The sequence below is a fragment of the Myripristis murdjan genome, chromosome 17, assembly GCF_902150065.1.
Source record: "Myripristis murdjan chromosome 17, fMyrMur1.1, whole genome shotgun sequence".
In the NCBI taxonomy this organism is placed as follows: domain Eukaryota; kingdom Metazoa; phylum Chordata; class Actinopteri; order Holocentriformes; family Holocentridae; genus Myripristis; species Myripristis murdjan.
In genome coordinates, this window is record NC_043996.1 from 33,256,394 (window position 1) to 33,270,136 (window position 13,743).

Sequence of the window (13,743 nt, forward strand, 5' to 3'; positions counted from 1 at the left end):
ACACATACACACAAAGTCAGGAGTCATTATACAAATCATTGCTCTCTATGCAAACAGCTGTACATTAGACATGGAGACGCCCGCTGGAGGCAAAACAACAAAACAAGGCTCTGATTTGTCCCGTACATGAAGATCTGTACATCCGGTTATCATAGAGTGAATAGAAAATGGAAATGTATATTATATATATTTATATATATTGGTATTTTTTTTGCAAACACTTTCACAACAGATCATTTTGTACGCAGTGAGTAAACATTCATGCCGGAAAACAAACTAAGCATGCAGGCTAACATCTAACAACGTCAAACCGAGAGGAGAAGCCGACAGGAAGAGAGCGCCGTGATGCTCCGCCCTCCCGCCACACGCTGACCGCCGCTTCAAACGCACCCCTGCCACCGCTGCCGCCGTGTGGAGGAAACATGAAGCTGCGGGTCGTTTCCGTTCATGCGTCAGATACGTTTCGTGACTTTTGGGGCCTTGAAATGACAAAACCACACTGGTGCTGATCTGCGCCTGCTGCCTGTAATAAACTGTAAAAACTGTAAATGCACATGAATCCAAAATGTCATAAAGCCTCTTTAGGATATACACTGCTGGGTAGTGCAGCTATGGAGGAGAAATCTGATGGAAATGTCAGATTTTGAACTCTAACTTTAATTAATTTCAGGATTCTGAGGAAATAATGACAGAATTTTGATTAAAAACAAACAAACAAAAAAAAACTTTGATTTCAGAATTCACACATTTTTCTGGAATCCTTTTTTCTCAGAATTTTTACTTTAATCTCAGAGTTCAGATTTTTTTTCCATTTGTGATTCAGAATTATCCAAATTTGAACAATTCTGAAATAAAAATTCATATTTTTTTCCATAGAATTCTGAAATTAATCTGAGAATGCAGTTAAAATTAAAAAGAAAAAAAAAAATCATGTGGCCCTAAACCTAAAACCCTAAATGTGGTAACATGACATTATCCAGCAATATTTTTTACATGGGGTGTAACTGAATTTTAACAATTGAAAATCTTGATTAATGATGTAACAATTCCAGATATTACATTCATCTTCATTTTATGGGTTATTATATTATTACTGCATCAGCAGCAGCAGCAGCAGTTTGAGCAGACTGTGTTACAGTCCTTATTAGCAGGTGTTATTATATCTTATATTATATATTAGTTGCATCAGTCAGATAAACCATCCTAATCTGAACTTTCATTAGTGGAAAACAGTTTTTTTGCAGGTTGTTCTTTGTGATTGGCGGGCTGTCAGGCTACATGCGGCTGTGATGGAGAGCAGAGAATCACACGGCACTTTTTTTTCTTTTAAATTAAATCTATTCCCAAACTCAAACCTGAATTTGCCCCTAATCTGTGCTTCCTGCTAAACAGAACAACAGCCGACCTCTTCACATTATACGCGCTTGATTTGACCTTAAATCTTGCACCAGGTGGGTGGGGGCTCCTTTTTCCACAAATTGCAAAAAAAAAAAAAAAAATCTGAAACCCGAAACCTGAAACAAAACTGAACAAAAAAAGGAGGGCCAAGCACATTAAATCAAGCTGGACGTCCGAAATGTTTTTCCACTGCAGAAGCAGCAGAAGCCGGAGAGCAGCTGCAGCGCCCCCACCAGACAGGAACTAGGATTTATCTACTTAAGATTAGTCAGTTCATTTCATCAAATGTTCTTACATCAGAATTGAAAGGATCGGAGACAAAGTCTTCAGGATGCTGCTGTGATTAAATCAGTACTACAGCTGTGACTTGCTGGAAACTTTTCAGGATTTTATATATGCAACTAAATGTTCTTTAAAAATGCTGATTATCATTATTATTTGTTTCTGCTGCCGGTGCCGCCAGGTCTCTCTTGAAAAGGAGATTCTAAATCTTAATGGGAAGATAAAGGTTTAAATTTTTTAAAAAATGGCACTTTTTAAAAGGCATGATAGAAGAGAACATGAGCTGGGCCAAAGCTGCATCAGAAACTGTGACAGGATAATCTTATAACATACTCAGAAACAAGGTCTTGGAATTTCTTGAGAAACGTCTGCAGACTGAAACCTGATAATCATAGTCACTGCACGCAGGCCAACCATCTTTTCTCAGCGGCTCTGCACACTTATGCAGTGGAAAAAGGCATTTTAACCCCCCCATCCCCCACCCCCCCACCCCCACCCAGGCAGGTCACATGACACAGGAAGAAGGAGGGACATGGATGCCTAACGCCCCTTGGGATTGGGAAGCGATAGATCAAAGAGGAGTTTAGGTTTCACACACAGCAGACAGACGGGGAGTGTGTGTGTGTGTATGTATGTGTGTGTGTGTGTGTGTGTGTGTGAGAGAGAGTGGGGGGGGGTATATGTGGTGTTGGCGGTGTCTCCCTGCCCCCCTCCTTCATGCCGACAGGTGGTGGTCTCTATCCTGAAGCGTTGATGTACAGCTGGCTCTGGAGGATGTAGTCGATGACCGGCTGGCTCAGGTAGTCCACCACGTGGCCGTCGCCGTGCTGCAGCGCCAGCCTGCAGGGGGCAGTGACACACCACTCAGCACGCCGCAGCTTTTACATGACACGACATCCCAGAATAATGTTACTTTACACTGTTTTACCAAGAAACATTTACAAGAGAATGAAGAAGGGGCAGTGCTCCAATCTGTTGTCCTCTGAACTCTCTGTGAACACCAAGTCCGCATTTTTGGTGTGAGATTATCGCACGTTTAAAAAGAAATATGACCTCATGTTGTGTCGATCACATTTACACACCGACTCCGACACTTTCTTTTGTCATCAAAATTGTCGGAAAAGGTTTGATTTACTTTCTATTAAGCAAACTCATAAATTGATGCACCAATTGAATAGACCTTGCGTTTACGCCTTGTCAACAAGGTGTAAACGCTGCATGCACGAACTGGGCCGAGGCTGATCACCACACAAACTACAGATTTTTAAAAAACAAAACGCATACGAAAAAAAGGGACTTGTTGTGCAAAGGCCTTAAGTCTTCCTGACTATTGAATCACTGTAAAGGTCTGCAGGTATAAAATGACGGCACAAAGCTGCTGGTGCTCGGCGGGCGGAGGCAGCAGCATCATCTGGGTTGGATCCCTACCTGCTCTTGGTGGAGCTGACGATGGACATGGGGTGGTTCATGTCGTCTTTCACGACGATGATGTTGTCCTGGAAACGAGACCGGCACAGGGAGACGAGATCAGGTGGCAGCTGAAGTCACATCACGCATTTTAAAAACTGACAACAGGGTTTTGATGGGTTTCAAGCGCCTGAACGTCATGAAATCCAGTCGACATATGAATGACCATGCATGGACACTTTAAAGGAACACTGCAGCATTTTAGGCAAAATCCCCTTTTTCCAACTTCTGCAGACGAAGGCGTTGGATACCACGGTGTGGATTTCAAATCCACATGACCCACTGTGTGAACCAGACAGCTTCAAGGCTGGTGTAAGCTTTACTCTTTCACTTGGACAGAGCCAGGCTAATGACTCCCATAGACTTCCAGGCTTTATGCTAAGCTAACAGGAAATGCTACCCATAGGAACTGAACCACTGGACGTCCAGAGTTGAAAATGGTGTCCAACATCTGGTCTCAGTCTTCCAGGAAGTTCAAAGAGAACGTGACAAGTACAACGACTGTGTATGATTTTTTTGTTATCCAACAGCAGCAATATGGTACTAATTAATTTCACAGGAACATCAGGCCAACATATGAATCAACACGTCCCTAAATCCTCCAGTTAGCCAAAAAGACTCATTTCCCTCTGCAACCCCGCAGCTTCTTAATGCTGAGTGAACACATCACAGATTACACTGTTTTTCCACACTCCCAGCAGCAGGATTACAGGGCGAACATTGTCATTCAGTGAGATTATGAGGAGAACAGTGGATTAAGTGCTAAATGGATTAAGATGACAGGCAGATTGGACCTCATACTGGCCCAAATTAGTGCTGCTCTCTCTTTCAGTCGGTGAGACGTTGATGTGTAACTACAAATATGTGTTTCCTTGAGACTGGTTCATCAGTGATTCCCTAATCCTCAACATGGTTAACTAGCTTTGTTAGTTAGAGGAACTCTCAGATGCTGGTGGATGATAAAGATAGAGGTCAAGAATATTACTAAATAATCAAATCCCTGTGTTTATCTGGGTTTACCAGCCCTTTAAGACGTTACAGCAGAAGGGGAGTTGGGTCTTACACATGTGGAAAACATTGTGAGTCACTTTCTGAGTGAAAGGGTGAGCTGGGAAGTGTTACGCCGCGGTCTGACAGGCTCTGCCAGCTCCTGACAGGATGCAGACTCGGTGTTTTCTGTTGCTCTGACCTTGTACTTGCGGAGGACGGAGGAGTGATTCATGATCCTCTCTGTGTCGGCTCCGTCACGGGGAACCACCACGATCCCAAAATCCCCCACGATCACCTCCATCTGAAACAAACCGGAGCTGCAGTTACTTTCTTTAGCGCTCGGAAAGGAATCCATCTCCCTGCCTTCTGAAAATTACTGTCTAACCCTTTAAGGACGGACTTGAGGACAAATATGGATTTTACACGAGTCTAACGCATTTGTACCATTTTTAAAAACTCACACAAGAGGAAGGGAATTTTCTGAAATTTCATCCACTGTCCAAGAACATTTGTACATATATGTAGACTTATAACGTAAGGAAATAAATTGCTGCTTCTGCCTTCTACAGCTCGATACACAACCCGACGAAGCTTCCTGTAGGTTTTTCAGACCAGCCAATTTCCACAACCGCAGGAACTTTGTCCAGTGTCAGCCACCGTAGACTGTTTTGGAATCATGACTCATCCTTTCACTTCACCGGCTAGTTTCCTTAAAAAGTTTATTATTGAACTTCTTTTAACGTCTCTCGTGGTGACAGAACTACATTAACAGACAGAGAGAACTGGGTCAGTGGCATTTTACATTGATTTCAAAGCAAGGTTTCTGTTACTAAATGTATCGCAAATAAAAAAATATCAGCCCTGAATATTGGTTATTGGTGTCCTGGATTACTAATAATTGGTACTGGCCTTGATGAATCAATATCGATCGATCCCTAGTGAGTAGAGCGAGGCTAACAGCACAGCTACAGCCAGTTGTACAAGATTTGTTCTAGATTTGGCCTGAAGGTGGCGCTGCCTATGGTTCATTCACTAACAGCAGTCTGAGCAGATTCTCAGCACACAGTTTTTAAATGATTTCCCAGCGTAAACGTGTTCTTAAACAGTGACTGTGCGTCTCCTTTTTTATTTTTACATGTTTTTCCACGGCAAGCTGCCAGTGTTTGTGCTTTTGCAGCAGCTGCTCGATGGTTTTAATATAAAACTCATGACTGTCAGTTTTACAACAAGCAACCAATCACAGAGGAGAAGCAAGAGGAAGGGGCGGGACAAATATGAAACAGGAAGTCAAAAACGGCGTAAAAATCATATCAGATATGAGCGACGCTGCCAGTTCAGCTAATCTGCTCTTCATCATCAGCTGTGATGCTGTTGGCCGGGATGACGGGGTCACATGTTGTCATAGCAACAGTGAAACATCCATTTTTTTTTTGTTTGTTTTCTGTGTTTTTTGTGCAGCCTCTGATGCCCGATGATTCGGGTGTTGACGCTTTTTTTTTTTTTTTTTTTTTTTTCAGAAGTTTCCTTCGTTAACATCATTGAAACAGCCTGTCAATCATCACGACGGCGTTCTGTCTGTAGAAACTGAACGGGTAGAAGCACCGTGGGCCAAATCAGACTATTTCCAGGTGTTTCATGCTGCTATGGCAACAGCTGTAGACATTCAACTGATGTCACAGCGTCAGCAGAGGAGTTTGTTTACGCCAGCTGTGCCAACTAAACCATGACTGTCACACTGCCGCCTGTAATCTTCCTGTAAAATCTCTGTAGTATTCCTGTAGCTGCTCAGCTGCTGTGAGTGTGTGTGTGTGTGTGTGTGTGTGTGCTGCTCCCAGTGGAAACTGTGGCAGTGCATGTGTTGTTGTTGCTGAAGGCCTGTAAAGTAAAGCAGGGAGGTTCATAATGCTGAGGGGAGTGTGCAGCGTCTCTCCCTCAGCTTCTCCTCAGCTTCTCCTCAGGTTCTCCTCAGGTTCTCCTCTGGTTCTCCTCAGGTTCTCGTCATGTTCTGCTCAGGTTCTCCTCAGGTTCTCCTCAGGTTCTCCTCGGGTTCTCCTCAGGTTCTCCTCAGGTTCTCCTCAGGTTCTCCTCGGCCTGTGCAGCTTCACAGTGGAGCAGCAAATGTCCAGCAGCAGTAGCTGATCTGACCTCTAATCACTGAATGTTGAGTCTCAGATGTTGCTGGAGGCTTTGCCACAACATTCTTCAACAACACAGATCATCAGGATGAACTTGCTCACCTGTAATTAGCTCAGATTAACGTCCGCCTGAGAGGCTGTGATTTCGCTTCTGATCATTTTGAAATAACTTTATCGGCAGCAGATGATTTGAATTCCTTGTTGCTGCGACGCCATGACAGAGATCCACCAACAGCAGCTGCTGCTAACGTCACCGTGGAAGTTTCAGTAAAGTTACTCAAACAAACTCTTCTGCTGACGCGGCGACACCAATAAATGCTGCAGCTGTTGCCATGGCAACGGGAATCACATGGAAATACTCTGATTTGCCCTGAACCAAAGGCCCACAGAGTCCATGCCGATTCTACCTGTTCAGGTTGTGAGGTTCTGTCAAGAGGAGGGAGGGTGGGTGGGGCTATATGGTGGGTGGGCGGGGTTACAGGGTGCTTACATCACTGTCCTTCCACAGGCCAGGGATGCAGAAGGACTCCAGGAGGTCACTGCCACACAGGAGCAAGATGCGCAACTCTACAGACGAGACACAGGCAGGAGGAGAGACGGCTCAGTAAACCTCATGTTTACTGACACAAACACACAGGAAACAAGATGCCAGCGCGTCGCCGCCGACCGCAGCGCCTCGCACCAGCAGCACTGAGCGTGTGCAGCTGGCAGCAGAGACGGGACTGAGGCCAGAGGTCTCACTCGTGAGCTTCTTTCATCATCAATGCTGGAAAAAATGACGTGGTTATAACTCTGAATGTCATTGTTTAAATCTTTTTTTTAAATCTATTTTTAAAGTCCTCTGGGTGCAGTCTGATGAAGCCTGGTGTTTAAAATCAGGTAAAATCAGACTATAGGCCAGGTCCTGCTAAAGGTTTGAGAGAAATAAACATCAGCACACTATGTCTGTTGCTCCTGAAGTGGATTTATGATAAAGCTGGGACAATATATTTACCCTCTGATTCAATACTGTCATGATACTTGGGTGCAGATTCTTTACATATTGCGATTCTACAAGTATTGCCAGTTGATATTAAAATTTATTGCGATTTTTTTTTTAAATCCTCCTCTAGTTTGTGTGTGTGAAGTTTGATGAGGCTGTGATTCTCCTAGAGGTCACTAGAGGTCATTTTCTCCAGCGACGTCCAGTTTGACAAAAGTGTCTGCCTGCAGTGAAATGGCTGCTATGGGGGCCAACATCATCACACAGGAATCAAATGTGGCTCATTGAATCCACAAGAGTCTCAGCTTTCCAGTCAAAGCAACTGATGCAGCTCCAAGACTGTTTAGGCCCCAGTCTGCACACACACACCATTTTACAACAGGCCACAAGAACACATGTGGACTGCAGGCTTTGGGGCCCAAACTGCATGGGATTAGCAGAAGGTGGGCGTGTCTGCAAAGGGGAGAGAACCCATTTTCATTCACACAGCTGGAGGTCAGAGGTCAAGGAACCCTGCTGGAAACAGACATGACACTTTTGCCCTCAACAAAATTTACCTAAACGTTGGAGAGACATTTTGCCTCCTTGCTGACAGCCTTCCTGAGGTCGTCTAGTTTCATATGATACGACATCTTTACTTTAAATTGATTCAGTAATTTAAAAAATCGCTCCTTCTCCTCCCTTTTGATTTTAAACATCATTAGCTTTATCAGACTGACCATGAAGATTTTAAAGCATTATTTTAAAAAAAGATTTCATGAGAGACTCTCTGAGTTAAACACATTGTTTTCTCCATTTCAGGTGAGACATCTCGCTCCCGTCCCGTCTCTGCTGGCAGCTGCACATGCTCAGTGGGGGTCGGGCAGGGCGGCCGGGTCGGGTCGCGACACGACAGGAAGGAAAGAAGAGGAAACTGTACGGATCGTCACAGGCAGTTTGCTGAGATGCAGGCAGACTAAAGGCACAGCTCACCTATTTCCTCATATCTCATCGCAGTTCCCAGGTTGGCATTTTCATCTGTCAGAATGAAACAAAATATTTAAAAATGTATTTCATCTCATAGTAGATGGAAAGGAACGCATTTTGTTGATGTTGTTATAAAGGCAAGGTACCAGGGTTCACCATGCCTCTTTCATAACAAAATACCAAATTTGCATGTATTTTTTTGGGGTGTAATGAGTAAAGCAACCTTTAAAAGCCGGGGATGGAACCATGAGGCAAATAAAATACACCTCATAGCAACGCCTGGGTTCTTTGCTTTGTTTGGAGGAGAGCTGATTTCCAGGAAAGAGAACTCATCAATTAACTGTCCTCCCCTCTCGGACATGAGCTCGTTTGAAGAAAAACAAGGTTGTGACACTGAAGCTGATATTTCCAGGCATCATCTTGACTTACCCACGAATGTGAAGCGCTCGATGTGAGGGCGGACGCAGCAGATCTTCCCCAAACTCTCGCTCATCTTCCCCCACAGTTTGACTGAGCAGGCAGAGAGGGAAACACAAGTTAACTCCATGAGAAAAGAAAGAGGTACAAGTAGAAGTACTGTTCCTCTGCTGGTATCTGACTGCAGTAGAAGTAGAAGTACTGTCCCTCTGCTGGTATGTGACTGCAGTAGAAGTAGAAGTACTGTCCCTCTGCTGGTATGTGACTGCAGTAGAAGTAGAAGTACTGTCCCTCTGCTGGTATGTGACTGCAGTAGAAGTAGAAGTACTGTTCCTCTGCTGGTATGTGACTGCAGTAGAAGTAGAAGTAGTGCAGTAAAAATGTCCTGCAGTAAAAGTCCAAAGTGTCTCATGTCAAATGTCCTGGCAGTAAAAGTGACTGAGCTCCTTTTTCCAAACAGTAACTGTGTTAGCTGGGATCTTTTCCATGCAGTTAGAAAAGGAGGAGAGAACACGCTGCACACTACATGCTTTTAAAGGGACATTACACTAAAACTGAAGTGAGGACCCTGGAGACTCAACTGACACATGTGGAAGAAGCACTTAATATGATGGTTGAGTCTGTGTGGTTCTCATTGTCCACACTTATTCCACATTTTTGTGCCAGTTGAGTCTAAATGGTCCTCGCTGCAGTTTTTCATGGTGCAGCTTTTATTGTGGAATTTGGAAATGACAAAAAAAAAAAAAATAGAAGCAGGTTTCTCTTCTCATCTTTGCTGACTGAGCTTTTATTGTGAAAGGTTCCACAGTCTGTCGCTGATCATGTGTTCTCTGTGATGGATCTGATTTGAAATGCAGTGAAGACAAAACTCTAGCAGAAATGGACTGAAGGAAAAGTCAAAATTACTGACTTTATAAAAATATTCTAAATAGTATAAGTACACAAAAAGCTACTCAGTTACAGTAATGGGAGTAAATGTAATTAGTTACTGCCGCCTGTGTAACTCAGAGCGTTCTGGAGCAGAGAGAGGACGGTTTGTTGCGTCACAGTGAGCTGCATTTGGAAATAAATTGACCTTATCGACTATTCAGAAATTACAGAGAAAAGTCAGAGACCCGCTGGCTTATCCTAAAGTTAGGAGCGTTATTTTAAGGTTTGGGGATGTTAGGATGCTTGTGGATTACACTCCTCCTGTCTTTAGTTAGGAGACGTGTCTGGAAAAGGAATCAGAGAGGATCTCCGTCATGCGTCACTCACTGGCCATGGGCTTGTGGCTCATGTTGTTGTGGTTCTGGTAGATGGGCGGGGTTTGGTTCTGCGGCTGGCCAATCACAGGAGTGGTGGACGGCGTGTTTACGTTGGACAGAATGCAGCCGGTGACTCTCTGAGGGGACAAATAACAAAACAAACAAACAAACCAAAATGTCACGCTGATGGATCTGAGCTGCGAGCAGGAGGCTGAGTTCTGCTGGACGGACTGGATCTGACAACCTAGATAACAATGTACCATGCTGCAGCGGTTACCATGGTAACCGCTGCAGGTAAAGCAATGCCTCTATAGTGGGAACAACTGGCAGAAACACCTCCAGCCACTGTAGGAAATGTTGTCACTTTCAAAATAAGTTTCATAGTTTCACAGCCACATCAGCTCCTCCTGTACAATCTAATCTAATCTAATCCAGTCTAATCCAGCTGCTGTGCCATACAGTTTCCTCTCCTGCTGCCTATAATGCCCAGCTTGTCTTGTTGTCACGGTAACAGAGGTGGTCATTCACTTCTATGTTTGGCATTGAGCTCATAGTTAGTGCTGCTGTTTCCACTATTCTGTCCCCCCTCATGTATATAAACAAGGAGGACCAAAAAACTGGAAACCCCTCTCAGTATAATGCAGTCCAGTAGCAGACCTCTGCAAACTACAACCTCAGGAATAAACACAGAATTAAAGAGACACATTCTGCACAATGTCAACACAAACTGAACATTATAAACTTTGTTAAAAGATAGAATTGATGGCAGAGCTAAATCTGTGACATATCTTACAAGTCCATGTTTTGAGAAAAGAAGTTTTGCTTTGGGAACAGGTGAGCTCCTCTGGTTTAAACATGAAGGAGCTGAGGAGTAAATCCCTCTGATGTTTTCTGCAGTGTGTCAGCTCGCTGCGATGACTCAGATGTATTTTCTGATGCTGAGGCTTCTCTGTTCGACAGGCTGACTCATCCATTAAAGGGGCAGTCTGTGCATTTCAACAGGCGGCCTCACGCAGCCAACAAGTGCACGAAAACAATGCTGGAGTTAAAAATAGAGTCATGACCGTTCAAAGGCGTATTTTAGCTTTTTTAATCCTAACTGCAGTAATCCTGCTGCCATGCAGCCCTCACACTTTGGTTGATTTGAAATTTGAAGGAACAGACTGACAAATAAAACTAAGGAGCTCCTAAAGCCCAGAACAGCTGATTTGGCTTTTTAGTTCACAAAGTTTCTTAATTTAATCTGTTTCCCAATTTGCCCTCAGGAATCAATAAAGCATTTCTGATGTGTGATTCTTTAGCTGGCGTCAGGGTACAAAATGTTTGGGACAGTGACGCATGGATGTTTGTGACGGCTCAGTGTGCTGATGGAAAAAAAACATAAAGGTCAAACTGAGTCAGCGGTCCGAGGCGCGCTCACCTTCATCAGGTCGCGGTGATGCTCCAGCACGCTGCAGGTCGTCTGCCACGTGTCCTGGTAGCACTCCCAGGGGTCCACTCTGCACACACACACACACACACACACACACACACACACCATCACCAACATCGTTCAAATACACTGAGGCTTTCCAGTCTGATTAAAGCTGATCCAGACAGCATCAGGACCTCCAATACTAACAATAATAATAATAATAATTTTAAAGTCTACTAATACTAATACTAATAATAATATACCACAATATTTAGTTCAAGGCATTATAGATTATCAGCATCTTTTCTGTTTTTCAGTCCATTAAGAGGTTTTTTTTTGTCTTTCTGTCTTTTACGTTGTGAAGCTGAAGGCAGACTTCAGCTCGGTGGACAACACACATTCATATTTGTTTATAGTTTGAAGTAACATGTGATGTGTTCATCAAACCCTTTGGCATGAAAGAGGACGCTGTGCGTGATGCAGCTTTTTGTTTTGCTGCAGGTTTTCTTTCGTCGGGCAGACATGAGGGGGTCGCAGGTCGTCTCTTACCTGATCCAATCAGAGGACTGGACGGCCAGCTGGCACATGGTGAGGCGATGTCTGCTGGACACCAGGCCCTGCACACAGGAAGTCACATGGTCAGGAGGCGGGACAGCCACACGTCTGTCAGCGTTTCTGACAGTTTAGTGAGGAATCAGAAGTTACACTGCAAAAACTCTCTGAGGAGCCCAGTGTCAACTTCATGCTGAGATCACTGTAAAAAAAAATCACACCATGTGGCTCCTTTACAGGAGTGGAGGAAAGATAAATACAAGAAAAAGTATTTTTCTTGTAAATTTGTGACTTTATAATCTCAGAATTTTCAGTTTTTTCCTAAATTTATGAGTTTGTTTTCTCAAGTTTAATTTCAGAGAATATTTGAGGTTTTTTTCTCATAATTTTTTTTCTTGAATTATCACTCCCCCTCCCTCAGCTGTGTTTTTTTTTTTTTTTTTTTTTTTTTTTTTTACAGTGACGCTGATACACAATGTCGCACCTCTTTAGTGTTCACATGTTAGTAAAAATCTGCCAGCGAGATCAGAAAATCCCACATTTTTTTAATGATTTTTTTCTTATATATATATATGTATATAACATCTAATAACATAATATATGATTGACATACATTTATTTATTTATTTATTTATAAATTTATTTTACTTCCATAATTTCATAAAATAAAATTGGATTTTAAATTGCAATTTAAAAGAAAACAAAAATGTGTGATGAAAACTGTGACAGAACGTCCTGAGATTTGAACCAGCAACCTTCAGGTCGTCAGCATTCCTCATTACTCTTCTACAAAGCAATAATTTATGTGTATCGCCAGAAATAATCCATCAGTTGTGTTTTTTTTTTTTTTCCAGTGGGTGCAGGCGGTGCGTTCAGGCCCGTGAGGAAAAAAACGACTAACAATCGTTTTGAAAATGAACAGCAAAGATTCATGCTGTGGCTGAAACAGCATTTCGCTCACATGTATTATTCATGCAGCCTGTTTCCTATAGAGGCGCCGCAAAACTAGGACAAGACCTTCATTAATTCCAGAAAGAAAGCAGGAGCCTGGAAAAAAAAAAAAAAAACACAACAGCAGAGCGGCTCCGGCACTTTCCAGAGCCGCATGAATCACAGATGTTATTAGCAGTTTGTAAGAAAGGCAGCTCACAGAGGATCCAGGCCGCCGCCGAGGAAGAACTCATTCACCTCCAGAGCTAATCCTCCACATCATAACACACATCATTTCACTGTACGAGCAGAAGTGTGCACTGAGGTATACCTGGAGCAGTGCAGGGTCCCAGGATTAATGCACATATTTAGACATAAGGCACATACTTTTTTTAAAAAAAAATGAATTTCAGATGCACATATTATATATTTTATATGTTATATTTGTTATAATTTCACTTGTGCATGTAATCTATTTTTCTCTTGAGAATTTGAGCAACTGCAGCTGACCCAGTTTCCCCTCAGGGGCCAGTAAAGCATGTCTGATTCTGATGGTAAAAGTCGAGAGGTTCAAGGCCCCCTTAACGCTCATGCTTCAGTAAAAAACAGGCTTTTGTAAAGGAACACATCCATAATGAGAAAAAAACCACCACCACCAGCAGCAGCAGCATCCTGAAGGAGGCCACGTGGCTCCTGCTGAGCTGTTTTTCACATTTCCTCGCTGTGGAGGTGGCCCGTTACTAAAGGCCTTTTTAAATGAGGCCTGAGGGTGAAGAGGGCCCTGAACCTCTTGACTGTGTCAGGAACTGGCCTTGAATTCAAACAGCTGCTTAAACAGCCTCCTGACCAGAGAAGAAAGCAGAGGACGGGAGGAGGAAGCGCCTCCGCTCCCCTCCACACTCACCGCTTTGCCATAGGAGTCGTGCACAGGTGAGATGATTCCTCCGATCACAATGAAACGCC

General features: G+C 43.4%; 1 protein-coding gene across 1 annotated transcript in view; it reads right to left on the reverse strand.

The window, feature by feature from the left end:
* Positions 1 to 2,194: 2,194 nt before the first annotated feature.
* nmnat2 (nicotinamide nucleotide adenylyltransferase 2) overlaps positions 2,195 to 13,743 on the reverse strand; it is a 19,229-nt gene continuing 7,680 nt past the window's right edge. The window contains exons 2-11 of the mRNA XM_030074664.1: positions 13,685 to 13,743; positions 11,848 to 11,915; positions 11,305 to 11,383; positions 9,895 to 10,021; positions 8,650 to 8,730; positions 8,227 to 8,271; positions 6,763 to 6,839; positions 4,337 to 4,438; positions 3,109 to 3,176; positions 2,195 to 2,520 (exon numbers count right to left, since the gene is read on the reverse strand). The exon at positions 13,685 to 13,743 is cut by the window's right edge and continues 30 nt beyond it. Coding sequence (XP_029930524.1) covers positions 2,418 to 2,520; positions 3,109 to 3,176; positions 4,337 to 4,438; positions 6,763 to 6,839; positions 8,227 to 8,271; positions 8,650 to 8,730; positions 9,895 to 10,021; positions 11,305 to 11,383; positions 11,848 to 11,915; positions 13,685 to 13,743 — 809 coding nt within the window. The 3' untranslated portion in view covers positions 2,195 to 2,417. The remainder of the gene's footprint in view (positions 2,521 to 3,108; positions 3,177 to 4,336; positions 4,439 to 6,762; positions 6,840 to 8,226; positions 8,272 to 8,649; positions 8,731 to 9,894; positions 10,022 to 11,304; positions 11,384 to 11,847; positions 11,916 to 13,684) is intronic.